This window comes from Lycium barbarum, chromosome 6 (genome assembly GCF_019175385.1).
Source record: "Lycium barbarum isolate Lr01 chromosome 6, ASM1917538v2, whole genome shotgun sequence".
In the NCBI taxonomy this organism is placed as follows: Eukaryota; Viridiplantae; Streptophyta; class Magnoliopsida; order Solanales; family Solanaceae; genus Lycium; species Lycium barbarum.
Genome location: NC_083342.1, coordinates 136,713,420 through 136,727,747, shown reverse-complemented (window position 1 = coordinate 136,727,747; position 14,328 = coordinate 136,713,420). Strand labels below are relative to the sequence as shown.

Sequence of the window (14,328 nt, the reverse complement as noted above, 5' to 3'; positions counted from 1 at the left end):
CTTTTAAACTCGAGTGGGGGCGGATGTATACAGTATAAGTTATGGCTTCAACCAAACCCAGTAGCTTTGGCTCAAACCTTATATATGAGTTAAAAAATCGCCTCTATATATGTAAAAATATTAAATTTCAAACCCAGTAAACTCAAAATGTCAGTGGGTTTAGTGGCATCCCGACCCATAAGGTTCAAATATTAAACCCCCTATATTGATTCGTATAGAGTGAGTAACAGATGAACTTTTATTCATAGATAAACACGGACAATTTCCATATGGGATCCAAATTGATCATTATTACCATGACAGTTTAAGCCACCTTTGTAAAATCATATGTAACAAGATAACATGAAGTTTCACTTGATCAGACCCTATTTCTGCAAGTGTATTGAATGATGCTTGTATAGAATCCCATTTACAACATTCCCTCTTCTCCTACCTAGAGCAGCTACAACTCTAACCACAGAAATGAGAAAAAGAAAAACTAAGGAACAAATGGAAGATGGGAAAGAGAGACGAGAGTCTGAACTAGTTACATGTGAAATGTTGTGATTGAAGCAGACGCACTAGCATTCATGTTCTTTTTGTGTGTGGCGAGAGCTACTCATTCCAAAGATAGATACATAACGACTTCAGTTCATACTGCTAACATTAAGCATCATTTATCAAGCAGCTTTTTAAGCTGTTCTCGAGCTTCTTCAAGAGCGCCGGGCAAGTTCTCTGGTTTTCTACCACCTGCCTGAGCGAAATTAGGCCGACCACCACCTCCACCACCACATGATTTAGCTAGAGGCTTTATAACTTCACCAGCTTTAATTCCAAGATCAACAACTCCAGGGGTTAAAGCAACAACAAGACTAACTTTTCCTTCTCCCGGGCATGATCCTAGAACCACAGCTGCTGGATCTTTCAACAAATCCACAAGATATTCTGCAGCACTCTTGAGTGAATCGGCATCAATATCATCCATGGACTCAACTATGAGCCTAGAAAATATCAATTGTAACAAGATAGAAAAATTAGTTCCATGTGCATATATGTTCTGATTTCACTGGATTAGAATTGCAAAATTTTGTTTGTGTCTTTTGTTTGAGACATTATTCTACAGACTACCACTTCCAAGATAAACAAAGGAACAAAAGGAAGCCTACGGAACAAGTAATTTTATTCAAAAAATGTGTACTTCTCTTTACAAAGGACTATGGATATAACGACATTTGGTTACCTAATACTTTTTGAAGTTCCAACGGTAGCTGCTCTGCTAGAGAGTGTTGATGCCTTATAGATTGCTGCTTTAGTCCGAGCAGCTGAAACTTCATTTCTTGTCAATCGTAGTTCTTCCAAAAGTCCATCTACCCTGCCAGTAACTTCTTCCGCTTTTACCTTCAAAATGTAAGATTATACTTCAATACCATAGAATTAATAAAAAATACAAGAGCTGTTACCACTAGAGCATCTAGATGTACAACAATCACTTCTTTACCATCCTAATTACATTATTTATATAAAAAGAACTAAACATTCTGTTTTTGCCTATTGGTTTAGACACGCCCCTTAGCGGGAAAATTCTATAACCCAAGTTTCGGGCATCAAAAAATTCTTCGCTAAAATAGACGCCTACGAATTTTGTTCGATTTGCTGGGGTCTGATTTGCTCCCTCTTTTCGGCATGTCCCAAGGTAATTAGTATATATGGTCTTAGAGTCCCCTTGGCAATCCTTCCATCATTTGCATTTTTTGTCTGCTTCCTTCTCTGGAAGAGGTAAAAATTACAAAAACTCATTTCGAAAATCATAACCAACTTAATGGAAACAACTGTTGGTTTCGAAAATCAAATTAAAATACTTTTTCAGAAACACTATATTTTCAGAAAAATTGATACAGAAGTTAAAAGATTTTTTCCTAATATTGTTCTCCACAAATTATTATCAAAAAGAACAATTTTCCTTGAAACCTAACTTGATTCACTTGCAATTATTTTTGCACTTAGCTATAACATTATCTCCAATAAAATGTTAAACAATATAAACGTCAAAGAAATTTTCCAGTGAAAAGGTGTCCATGAAACCTTACTTTGAGAGTGGAGCATAGCTGCTTCATGTAGTTATCTCTGGTAAGGACATACTCAATGAAAGCATCTCCAGCTACAGCTTCAATTCGCCTAACTCCTGATGCAATTCCCTGTTCTGATATGATTTTGAAGCCACGTATCTCAGCTGTATTGCTGACATGGGTGCCACCACATAATTCCATCGATACTCCAGGAACCTCGACTACACGTACCTATATAGGTTTTCATTAGGGAAGACATGAATCGAACAAGTTGAACTTTAACACATGGTAAAATCTCATTGTCAGACTTAATCCTCAAAATGAACAGATGTACAGGTTAATCTCTATGTGTCACATAATCATAAAAGAGAAGGGCTGTTGGTCACTGCATATCAGCGTTAATAGCCTAAATTAGTAAAAGATAGCAGCCAGAAAAATCTACCCTGCTATATAATCATCGCATTCTTAACATAAAATGGGTAAGAATTGCCACCTGTTCTCCATATTTTTCTCCAAACATTGCAATGGCCCCAGCTCCTTTTGCATCAGTCAAAGACATGACTTTCGTTTCCAGAATAGCAGCATCGCCAATCCATTGGTTAATCAAACCTTCAATTTCTACAAGTTCCTTGTCTTGAAGAGGCCGATGGAAGTGGAAGTCAAATCTAAGACGATCAAAAGCAACCAATGATCCTGCTTGAGATGTTTCCTGACCAATTACTCTTTTCAGTGCTGATTGAAGTAAATGAGTAGCTGTATGGTGAACCTGAAAAGAAGCACAAAATTAGAGTAGATAAACTTCGACTAGACTGAAAATTTTCTGGAAATGGTTAATATCAAGAAAAATTGAAATGCAACAGTATATTACCTTAGCCCGTTGCCTCAAGTTTGCATTGACAGCAGCTTCTACTTCTCGGCCAACCTCTATAGTACCTTCTGTAATTGTCCCCTTGTGGACGAAGATATTACCCATGGATTTTTGGACATCTTTTATCTCTACAATAGCTTTCTGTTCATTTTCAGCCTCGGTGCTGTATAGAAAACCGTTATCTGCAATTTGGCCTCCTGACTCAGCATAAAATGGAGTCCTGTTCAGAAAAATTTCCACTTCACTTCCTTTGGAGACTTGTGCTACAGGACTACCATTTACCAATAAACCCTCAACCAATGACTTGGAATGGAGAGTATTGTAGCCAAGAAACTCGGTATCAGGGATATCTTCAGCAAGGTTTGCGCCATTTTCAACTGATAGTTTAACTGTATCATGTGCAGCCTGAGATAGCTGTCTTTGCTTCTCCATTTCTATGTCAAAGCTATTCATGTCTATACTGATTCCACGTTCTTCAGCAACTTCCTTTGTTATCTCCACGGGAAATCCATAGGTGTCATACAATATGAACGCATCCTTGCCCGACAGACACGGTGCGGTACCAGTTCCCTGAGTGTTTAATAATGCATCTGCCAGCATCTGGTCAAGAAGTCTTTCTCCCCTTTCTAGAGTCAAGACAAAACGAAGCTCCTCCCTTTTCAATTCCTCAAGTATGCGGGATGATCTTGTCTTCACATCAGCATCTACATTGGTGCTCAGTTCAATCACTTTTTTGGCAAGTATTGGCAAAAATGCTCCTTGAAGATCACCCATCCCATTTCCTTTTACACCAAGTAACCTGCCCGTTCGAACAACCCTCCTAATGAGTCGACGTACCACATACCCCCTCCCAATATTTGATGGGTTGACACCATCAGATATCAGATAAACAACTGCACGCATATGATCTCCAATTATCTGGATTAATCAGAATTAGAAGGCTTTTAACATATTAGAGGGTAAATCAGTTCACAAACAAAAAGACTAGTATAAATATTACAATCTTTCATTTGCAACGTACTTTAAGCTTTGTTTTTGTAGAATCATCCGCAAGAGAATATGAGACATTTGCCAATTCTGCAGCCTTCTCTATGATGGGAAATATTAAGTCGGTTTCGTAATTGTTGGGGACCTGTGAAAAATGAAGAGAACCTCTATGTTGATCCTTTTTTTTTTTTTTTTTTTTGAGGGGGGAAGGGGGAATAGATACTGATTACCTTTAAAATAACAATGTTGATCTATCACAATATATTAAGCAAAAGTATCATAAATCCTAAATTATGGGAGGTTTTCTTTGCCACCAAATCCAGTAGCAAAAGAAAAGAGAGATCCGATACCTAATTTGGTCCTACACTGACTCAGAAATGTTGTTGTCTCACGATTACCTTCTGCAGAATCCTGGCCATACGCTCTAAACCAAGTCCAGTATCTATATTCTTTTGCTTTAAAGGCTCAAGTGAACCATCATCCTTCTTATTGTATTCCATAAAAACAAGGTTGTAGAACTCTATAAATCTTGTATCATCTCCAAGATCCTGATATCCAGACAACAAGGTTAGACAGAACGGAGAGGAGCAAATAAAAAGCAAAACAGAAGAAAAAGAAAAGAAATTATGAGACCACCTCACCTGAACATGAAATGAAAATGAGAAGGCAAAAAAGCATGTTAAACATCTAATACTTACAACATCGGAAGTGCCCCTCTCGGGATGGAAATCATAATAAAGTTCAGTGCATGGACCGCACGGACCAGTAACTCCACTTGTCCAGAAGTTGTCATCTTCTCCAAGTCTTATTATTCGCTCTTTAGGAACACCTAACTGCAGAATGAAACGAGGATAACTGTGTTAGCACCTCTGCCTGGGTTCTCATAGTAGAGTATGTAAGGTTTTTTTTTTTTTTTTTTTAAATAACCGTGGTGTAGGCCAGCTTTTGCACACCTCGACTAATTCCATGCGGTACCTACTATCTCCCACCAGCATAGGTACCGGGTAACTTTGTCCACAAGGCTTGGGCAGATGTGAAGAAATCACCTAGTGTTTTTTAGCCTCCTCTGGGATTTGAACTTGAGACCTCATGGTTCTTAACCCACTTAATTGACTACTAGGCCATACCCTTGGGTGCTAGTAGTATCTGTAAGTATTGAAGGTTAGAGGGTAGAAGACCAAGATACGTCAAATATGTTCCATTCAAGAACAAATGTTGAACTACGTGTAGTTATTCTTAAACATGGTCGCTACAGACTTCTCATATTTGGCAGCATACACTCACGTACAAGTGGTTCCTTTGAGTTAAACTGAGGTAGTTGAACAATAAAATGTGTTCTTCTAATTTTTTTTGATAAGGTAAATAATTTTATTGACAATTAGGGGAACAACCCCGTACAATTCTAACTTATCAAAACAAATGTGTTCTTCTAAGTCATTAACTGAGTTAATCCCCAGGGAACACACGCCGTAATGGGGGAGACATATTGTTCAGCCTTGAAACTCATCTAAGCTTGAGGATACATTGGTAGTTCACATTATGAACACAGTATACACATTTCAGGACCCTAAAATACAGTATTTGGTTGTCTGATACACTTTACTTCACTCGAAAAGCAAAGAAGTTCTCTAGGTATCTTTGAACGGCCACAATACACCTCTGTTCAGTCTAAATGGAAGGCCGTGCTCGAGCATCCATTTACCAGATCCCTAGCATGCATATCTAGTTAATTGCATGAGGATTTGATGCTACCACGTTACTAACGATATAATGCATCAGACAAATCTTCAAGTGCTGTACCTCATCATGCCATAGTGCAAAAGTTTCATCATCATCTTGGTAAACACTAATCCATAATCTATCAGCTGGGAGTCCATATCTGCAGGGAAAAACTATTTGAAAGTCAGTTCTTTTCAGTGCAAAGAACAAGAATTGGTAAAACTATACATATGTTTGCATATATGGATGTAAATGTTGGGTTTCCTTAAAAGATGTAGCTGCAAGAAGGTTGAAAAATATGATAGAAAAAATTTCTTTTAAATTTAATTAACAAGTTTCAAATACCTAGATGGGCTGTCTGAAATGAATCATCCCCCTAAAAGGAGCAATTTCTTCATCACAATGCACAACATAGAACGGCTTATTGTAGTGTTTCCAGGAGAGAAAGGCATTATGTTCTAGAGGTGGAAACCAGGAGATATATGCAGATGTAGCACTTATCTTTCGTACCTCCGGCCACTGGGCCTGTTAAATCGGTTAAGCTATTAGACTCACATAAGAACACAAAAGGTAGAGCCTAAGCAGCTAATCAAAAAGAATACCCACTCGTGTAGTTTGGACAGTTAGCCCTCCTGCTGTATAAGGCACTCTTTTTCTCTATAAGAAAAGCTCTCTATTTCACATTTGATGATGAAGGATAATGACACTTTTCAATTGGTTGTTAAAAGGTCTCTATTTGAACCGACAAAGTTGTTAACAGATAGCCAAGTTCATTTCTGTCCTTAATTATATGCCTGAAACCATCATATAACAACGTTTTAGATGCTTTTGTCTCCAATTTATGGCATTCTAATCTTCTCATTTTTTGAGAAGGGGTCTAGATTATGTTGCCACAATAATTTCTACTTGGATATATGGTATCATCATACTTCAATCAAATAGCATACGAAGTAGCTGATTATGAGACTGCATAAACAGGACTTTATCGTACTCTGAGGTGGAGAGCTCCCATGCCCACTTAATAGCTTCCTTCTTAAAGTAATCTCCAAAACTAAAATTTCCAAGCATCTCAAAGAATGTTTGATGTCGGGATGTTTGACCCACATTCTCAATATCATTTGTCCGGATACATTTCTGAGAAGTAGCTGCACTAGGCGCTTCCCTGGGTACCTGAATAAAGTAAACCAGCATTTCTTAAAATCAAATAGAAGTATTCACGCAAATCCATCAGCTTGATATCAGCACCAACAGTAAAATAAGGAAAGAGAATCAAACAAGTTTGGCGGATCTTTTAGTTTGTAAGAAATCAGTAACATTTAAGGTTTCCCAAGTGAGATAATTCAGAGCGATTCAAAATGCTATATTTTCATGTAGAGTTTTTTTTTTTTTTTTTTTTTTGAATATTTATATTTTCATGTAGAGCATTACTCATGGCACTTGTTTTTCAAAAGAAAAATAATTGATACAAGTAATAACAATAAAAAGTTCAGTCTAACTTTTTTTGTATCAAGAAAAAAAAAGCCCATGCCACACTCAGCAAAGTGATTCCACACATTTCATTACTAGCTCTATGTCTTTTAGCTTTCAAAAATGCCTTCTGAATTATAAAGCAATTTGATAACCTTTACAAAAGGTTTTTTCTTTTGGAAAATAGTTGTTGGAGAAGAAGGTTTCAAACTTTGGTTGAACAGCTGTCATTTTACTGAAGATTTGTAGGTGGAAGAAGGGGTTCTCAATGAAAAATGCCCTGAAAGACCTTCATTGAAAGAGTCTTTTGAGAAAACTACTGAAAGAAAAAAAACTTAAGCAAAAAGACTGGAATGCTTGATATTCGCAACTTTGTGGATCAAGTAATAGTAAAAAAGAACTTTAACCACAAGCATACATATGTCATAGACATATTTGCTTGATGTGCTAGAAAGTTTTGTCAGACATATGGAGAATTAGATTTCATCACATACATTTAATTTTCAACCAAATGCTTTTCACCAATTAGATGTTACTAGAAGTAAACCGAGACTTTAAAGTTGGGGAATCTCATGTAGAACCTTTCCAAGGAATATAGGCTTAAACTGAAGCATTCCTGCAATTGTCAATAGAACTGTTGGATCATCTGGGACAAGGGAAGCACTTGGAAGAACCTTGTGACCTCTTGCAGCATAAAAGTCGAGGAAGCGCTGGCGTATAGCGTCACCACTTGTCTGAGGATCCCTTAACATACCCTCTACAAGTTCCTCAGCCACAGGTAGTGCTGAAGGTGAAAATGAGGTCCTATAAAATTTATATACTTCCCAAAATGAAAGCTGACAAGATAAAGAAGTTCTTATTATCAGCAAAAGAATGGATATACCTTTTGTGGCAAACTGTACTTCTCTTGGTCCCTTAATACTAGGGCGTCCATGGGATAAACTACTTGCATAAATTAAGGTCCGAGTCCTTACAATCAAACCTGAAGAATACCTGTAACCTGCATCCAATTGTCAGCTTGATGATTAATAGTTAGAGGAACAAAAAATTTCATATTTTCCAAAATTTGTGGTTGATTGAACAATCAAATCGGGCAAAAGCTTCCAACTTTTTTTTTCTTTCAGAAACATTCCAAGTTATGTTACATAGGAGACAAAACTTAATTTCCAAGCTATTTGAGTAACCTACATATATGGGTCTCAAATTCAAATTCCTTCCACACACAACCAAAATGTCTTCAAGAAAAAAAACTGGAAAAACTATCATTCACAAACTGTTAAATGAAAAATGACCAAAATGTAAGAGTGGAAGAGGAACCTAATTCCTCAAAACAAAACTTGTCAAATTTAAAAGGATAAATCCATGAGTTACATTTAATCATTAAGGACGGATTAAGAACTTTTAAACTGCCTAAACCAACTGCATTTTTTTTTTTTTTTTTTGAGAAGGTAACATAACCAACTGCAGTTTTAAAAGTTCACTTCATTGATTTTGATTTTAGAAATTTACATACGAAAACCCTGATGTACTAGTTTTGTCCAAAACAATGCCTATAAAGTATCAAGAGGCAATTCCAAATATAATCGTATCCAAAAGAACTGGCACATTATGCCTAATTGATTAGAATATAAAACTTATATTCCTACTGTTACAAACATAACATTCATTGGGGGGAAAAGAATCGATCGAACCAAGTGCATGTGTCTTACTGTTCCAGATATGTCAACGGAAGGTGATAACGAAACTGAAAATATCTCTGCACTAAAGAGTGTGACCTAGTGGTTAATGCAGCAGGTGCAAACGTAGGAGACTAAGGTTCCAATCCCATCGAAGACCAAAAACAGGTAATTTCTTCTCATCTGCCTAAGCTTTGGTAGATAAAAGTTACACCATACTTGTGCTGGTAGGAGATAGCAGGTACTTGGTGGAACAGTCGAGGTGCAGGCAAGATGGCCAGAAATGCCACCGTCTAAAAAAAAAAAAAAAAAAAAAAAAAATAGTTCTACAATTCTCACTCTTTCCTTGATACATACTTAAAAATCACTATATAAGACAAGACCCTGTAATTCAATTCTAGTCTCTGTCATAGATAGCAGTCAAAAACCAATCAAATAAAAAAACAAGTGAAAGGGGAACTAATTACTTATGAAGTAAAAAACATGCAAGTTAAGGCACTTTAAAACCACACAATAGCTATGAAAGAGTGTAACCCAATGCCATCAATCCCACAAACACACGTAATTACTGATAAACAAAAAGAGCAGCTAGTCAAATAGACCCGAAAACACATCAATAGCATATGTTTGACACACTATATTAAAATGCTAATACGGTAATTAGAGAAAATGATTACCTCTTGAAGAGGGAAGAAAAGGTTTTGATTGGAACCTTGAAGTGGGAAATAGGAGTAGGGAGTGCGTGCCATGGCTGGTCTTTAAGGAATAAGAAAAGTTGAGGTTAGTCATGGAGGGAGTTTTTCTTGGCCTGTGCTGTGTGTGCTTCGTTTTAAATTGGCAGTTTATGTACGTTGGTGGTGAGATAAGCCTGCCTTTGTGGGTGTGGCACATGACATATCCACATAATATCGCATTTATCCTCTCTCATTCTCCATTTCATCGCAACTTCCTCTGGGTTGGACACTGGATTTGGGCCTACCAAAGTAATCGTTCTACTTGGGGCCATTTGCACGATTGGCCTTCAAAGGCACTGGTCTTTAATTTTTGTACCTCAAATTGGTCGTCTTTAATTTATGTCCTTCGGCTAATACTCCTGGATCCTAGGTTCAAACCCCAGCGCAATTTAAAAAAAAAAATTATATAAGGCTGAGTTTCGTAGCAAAATTAGGCCTATTCGGGCAAAAGTTAAGTCTTAAGGTAGAGTTTTGCAAAATTTTAACTGAATAAAAAAAAAATTGCATTGATGCAAACCTCTACCTTAAGGCAGAGTTTTGCCTTGCCATGGCTGAAGGAAAAACTCTACCTGATCAGGCAGAGTTTGAGTAAGCGAGAGTTCGAACCCGGAATCGAAGGGTTTTTAGCAAAGGCCAAAAATGAAAGATCATCAATTTGAGGGGAAAAAATTAAAGACCAGTGCCTTTGAAGGGCATTCGCACAAAAAAAAAAAAAAAACGGATTAATGCACTTCGCTAATCTAGTTTACCAATTGTAGCCAAATTGTTAATATATTACCCCACTACCATTTTAGACAAAGTTTTGGTCCTCATTCTCACTTTTCTCTCTGCCACGTGCCCATTTCTTTCCCAACTCATTTTAAAATCTTTATCAAAATAATATAGTACTCTACTAGTCTACTTAACTGCGTAGGGGCCATATTGCATGCCACACGCATAGGAATCAATAGAAATTTTGCTTGGCTGGACTCCAAAAGCACAGTATTTTTCACCCTCACTCGTTATTACACAACTAATATTTCATGAATTTGTTTTTTAGTTCTTGCACCTTCAGAATATTTCACGAAATATTAATTTCGTTTTAGAATTCTGTATTTAAAAATTTTGATTTTGATTTTTAGAAAACGTTGATTTTGATTTCATCATTATTATCTTCCTGGTAGTCAAATTAATTAATTGGACTTAAATTTGAACTTTTTTATTTGCCCTCGTAAGTTTGTTGTCCGATTAAATTTATATTAGAATCAATGGCCATTTTCCCCTATTCATTTGGCTTGTTTTTCTTTTTCTTTTTTCTCGACTTTGTTATGTATGTTCAATGAAAATTCTAATAGAGTTTTTTCTTCTTTCCCAGCTTATGCAAACTGCCAGTTGTTCTATTAATGATGCTTGTGTATAATAGTGTATAACGACCTGCTTATTTATAGTTATACAAGCAGATATATTGTTTATACGTAGTTATACAAAGCAAATACATTATCTATACAATGTATATCTACTATATATACAATATATAATAGTGTATTAGTGTATAATGATGAATATGTAATATATGATAGTGTATATAAAACCTGCTTATATATGGTCATACTAGCAGATACATTGTTTATACATAGTTATACATAGAAGATACATTATTTATACACCGTATATGTACAGTATATACAATATGTAATAGTATATAAAAATGAATATGTAATAAATAATAGTGTATAACAGTGTTATAGATCAAATAAGTTAGCTTTATTAAATATTTTTTAGAAAATATTCACAGTTATAAAAGAGGTATATTACACTGGTTAACCAACAAAGCAAGTGGTAAATAGTAAAATAGATGATTCAAAATTTGCTTATGTAATTGGAGTAGTTATCTTAAGCCAGAGCAAACACAATACTCCCTTCATTCCATAATAAGTGACCTTTTAGGCTTTTCATTTTGTTTCAAAGTATGTGGTGCTTTAGGATTTCAAGAAAAAATTGTTCTTCTTCTTCCAAAATGACTCTTATTTACATAATCAAGAATCATTAAGCTTTTCTTTTTTTTAGGAATTTAATTAGGGGTAAGTTAGGAAAAACACTCCTAATTTTCTAGGAGTGAGCACTTTCTTAAGGAGTGTGCATAAGCCTAAAAAGTCACTTATTATGGAATGGAGGGAGTATATAATACTGCAAACACGTTTAAGCATTGATCTTGTATATGTATAAATGGAATTTTTTTTTGAGTAAGAACAATGGTACTAAACTTTGGGAGCAATTAGAAGTGTTTTTACTAACTTACCCCTAATTAATATAAATACATTTCTACAATATCAAGTTACTATGTGGCTTTTCCAATCATCATTTAGATATTATTTTATTGTCTAAGGGTAGAATTGGAAAAAAACTAGTCAACCTATGTCTTGGTTTCCTAAGGTAACACTTATCATGGGATAAATTTTTTTGCTAAGGCGACACTTATTATGGGACGGAGGGAGTACTGCTTAGTTAAATTTCTCTCACTTTTCTTTGTTTATAACTCTTACAAGAGCAAGAACAAGTGGATTAAATAGGGGGTGGTTGAGTAAGTTTAACAGCGAATCAAATTTGCTTTTAAGCATTTTTAACGTATATTAATGTTAGTCACTTAACATTGTTGTCGTTTATATATTTATAGTTTCTAAGCATGTGCTTAATACTATTATATTCAATGGGACACATTTTGAATAACTCTTTCTCGCCCATAAGGCCATAACTGGGTTCCACCCCTACCCCAGAAGAAAAAAAGTTAAGTTGGTAACCGATCGGTAATTCACTGCTTGGTATCATTATGCCCTTATCCAGGGTCTTCTTAGCTAAACTTTTGCTAAGCAAGATGTAGTCTTTGATTTGAAACCTTTGATTCGGAGTAAGTACATATAGTTAGTTAGCATTGAATAGACTATCAATATATTGAAACCTTTGCTTGAATTTGCGTGCATTTTTTCAACTTCCTTTCATCTTAACTTTGAAAAATGAAGCTTATCAAATTTCATTTCCAGGATTAGTCAACATTTCACAGGACTATTATGATTCTTTTTGTGACTTACTGTATTTCCCATTTCAACTACGAATACGACTTTTATTAACCTGCTTACAACACTTAGTTTTTTGTTGGCTTCACGTGTCTGTCACGTGAATATTGCGTTGAGTCTGTTAAAGCTACTAGTAGCTGACGTGGTTTAAATTTTAACAAAGATCAAAGTGTTCACTATAAATTTAAAGAACTAATACATATGCTTAGGAATAAATATAAAGGATAATTTTAGACCTACCACAGACATCGTTCTTATCATTTTCTTACAAATATTGCAACAATTGATGTATTCAACATGTCTGTTACTAGTCTATTAAAAATATGTAAATAACTTAATCTGTTCGTTGACATTATCATGGGCGTAACCTCCTTTGCTCTTTTGAACCTAATTTTGATTCTGCTCACGTTTTCTCAATTACCTTACTTTTTCCCTTTAATCACCAAACCTAACTACAATAAACAGTGCGTTTTTACTACTTTATTGAAAATTGAAACTAATTATCTTTCCAGATTCATTTTAATTCGGTACTGAAAACTACTTATCCATTAATTTAGATTCGTGTCGTAAAAACTTCATTATAAGAAATTTTAACGTTTGCAATCAAAAGGAGACTTCATTTCTAAATTTCAAACACGAAATTTTAATTAAAGATGGAGCAACTTTACTATTATTCAACCACGTAAATCTCCTTTCTTGTCAAGATTCATACTCTAGAGTTGTCTCTCCTAGAGCAGTCCACATTTCACACCGACATTAATTGTTTTTTGACTTCATTGTAATCTGTTTCCAACTAAGAATGCGACTTTCACTAACCTTCTCACAACACTTTCGAATCGTATCTAGCTTCCTATCTATGTCAAAAGTTGAAGTTGTTGGAGCTGATAATTTGGTAAAAGATAATCAATGGGAGGTCAGAAACCACCTTTAGTACACCATAATGTGGCATCAACTTTATATATGGTCAACACCTTTATCCTTTTGTATTTTGAAGGGCTACTCCGATGAATGTGTGTTTTACATTAGGATCGACAAAAGAAACACATCACTTTCCTGGTAGTATTAAATAGTAGTATTAAATTGACTCCACCGTGACGTTTTCTTTGACTTATGACTCTATAGAATTTTTTTAATTAACCAATTATTCTTCTAGCTCATTCATTCGTATTAAGGGAATCACATTAGTAATTAGTCTTTTACCGAGTCACTTAATTTGCAGATTTTAATCATAGTATGGGGCTAAATAGCATTAATTTACTCCATCTCTTTCTAGGAGTAAAACTTGTAACAAAATTGTCAAACTTATTTTAATTTGTATGTATATAGTAGTATTTAGATATGATTCCATAACCACTTTATGAGTAGTATAATAGACTAACAGTAGCTATTCCTAGCTGTACTATTCCTACTATTATCAAATTTCATTTTTCGGAGAGTATTCTACAATTAATTCGCCTGTGTGTACTAAAATTATTTATATTTGACGCATGCAAGTCAATTAATATAGCAGGACTGTTTTATTCTCCTTTATTATGCTTTATAAATAAATGTACATAAACAGACAAAATTGCGTTTTGAGATAGTTTATATATTAAACTAAAAATATAATTGAAAAGGAGAAAATGAAATATCGAAAATAAATTAGTTTAAAGGACTAGACTATTGAGACTTTCATAAGTAGTATATGAATATTAATTTTCTGAGAAGATCTAGGAATAGGGGTTTTAGGTTGGGCGGAGCTAGCTAGAAGATTGTGCACGAATTCGGCCGAATTGAGTAATT

General features: G+C 35.1%; 1 protein-coding gene across 6 annotated transcripts; it reads right to left on the bottom strand.

Moving 5' to 3' along the window:
• Window positions 1-262: 262 nt before the first annotated feature.
• Window positions 263-9,655, bottom strand: LOC132599374 (alanine--tRNA ligase, chloroplastic/mitochondrial). Of its 6 annotated transcripts, none has more exons than XM_060312712.1 (13): window positions 9,440-9,654; window positions 7,970-8,086; window positions 7,668-7,890; window positions 6,611-6,789; window positions 5,701-5,779; window positions 4,599-4,733; window positions 4,299-4,448; window positions 3,935-4,045; window positions 2,914-3,831; window positions 2,539-2,811; window positions 2,067-2,276; window positions 1,220-1,377; window positions 263-980 (listed from the first exon to the last, which is right to left on the bottom strand). In XM_060312712.1, the coding sequence occupies exons 3-13, from the start codon at window positions 7,836-7,838 to the stop codon at window positions 653-655; spliced, it is 2,712 nt and encodes a 903-aa protein (XP_060168695.1). In that variant the 5' UTR covers window positions 7,839-7,890; window positions 7,970-8,086; window positions 9,440-9,654; the 3' UTR covers window positions 263-652. The 6 variants fall into 6 exon arrangements, 4 of the variants coding, with proteins under 4 accessions (XP_060168695.1, XP_060168693.1, XP_060168697.1 ...); XM_060312710.1 differs by having other exon boundaries at window positions 7,668-7,870; XM_060312711.1 differs by lacking the exon at window positions 263-980 and adding an exon at window positions 1,616-1,746 and having other exon boundaries at window positions 1,239-1,377; window positions 7,668-7,870; window positions 9,440-9,655.
• Window positions 9,656-14,328: the final 4,673 nt, after the last annotated feature.

Bases quoted from the DNA above. Each gene is read 5' to 3' on its own strand.
- LOC132599374 (XM_060312710.1), bottom strand. From the start codon at position 9,653: ATGTGCCACACCCACAAAGGCAGGCTTATCTCACCACCAACGTACATA. The intron at 4,046-4,298 runs GTAATCGTGAGA...CATTTTTCACAG, and splicing joins TGGCCAGGATTCTGCAGAAG to GTCCCCAACAATTACGAAAC. The intron at 1,378-2,066 runs GTAAGGTTTCAT...TACATTTTGAAG, and splicing joins AGCTATGCTCCACTCTCAAA to GTAAAAGCGGAAGAAGTTAC.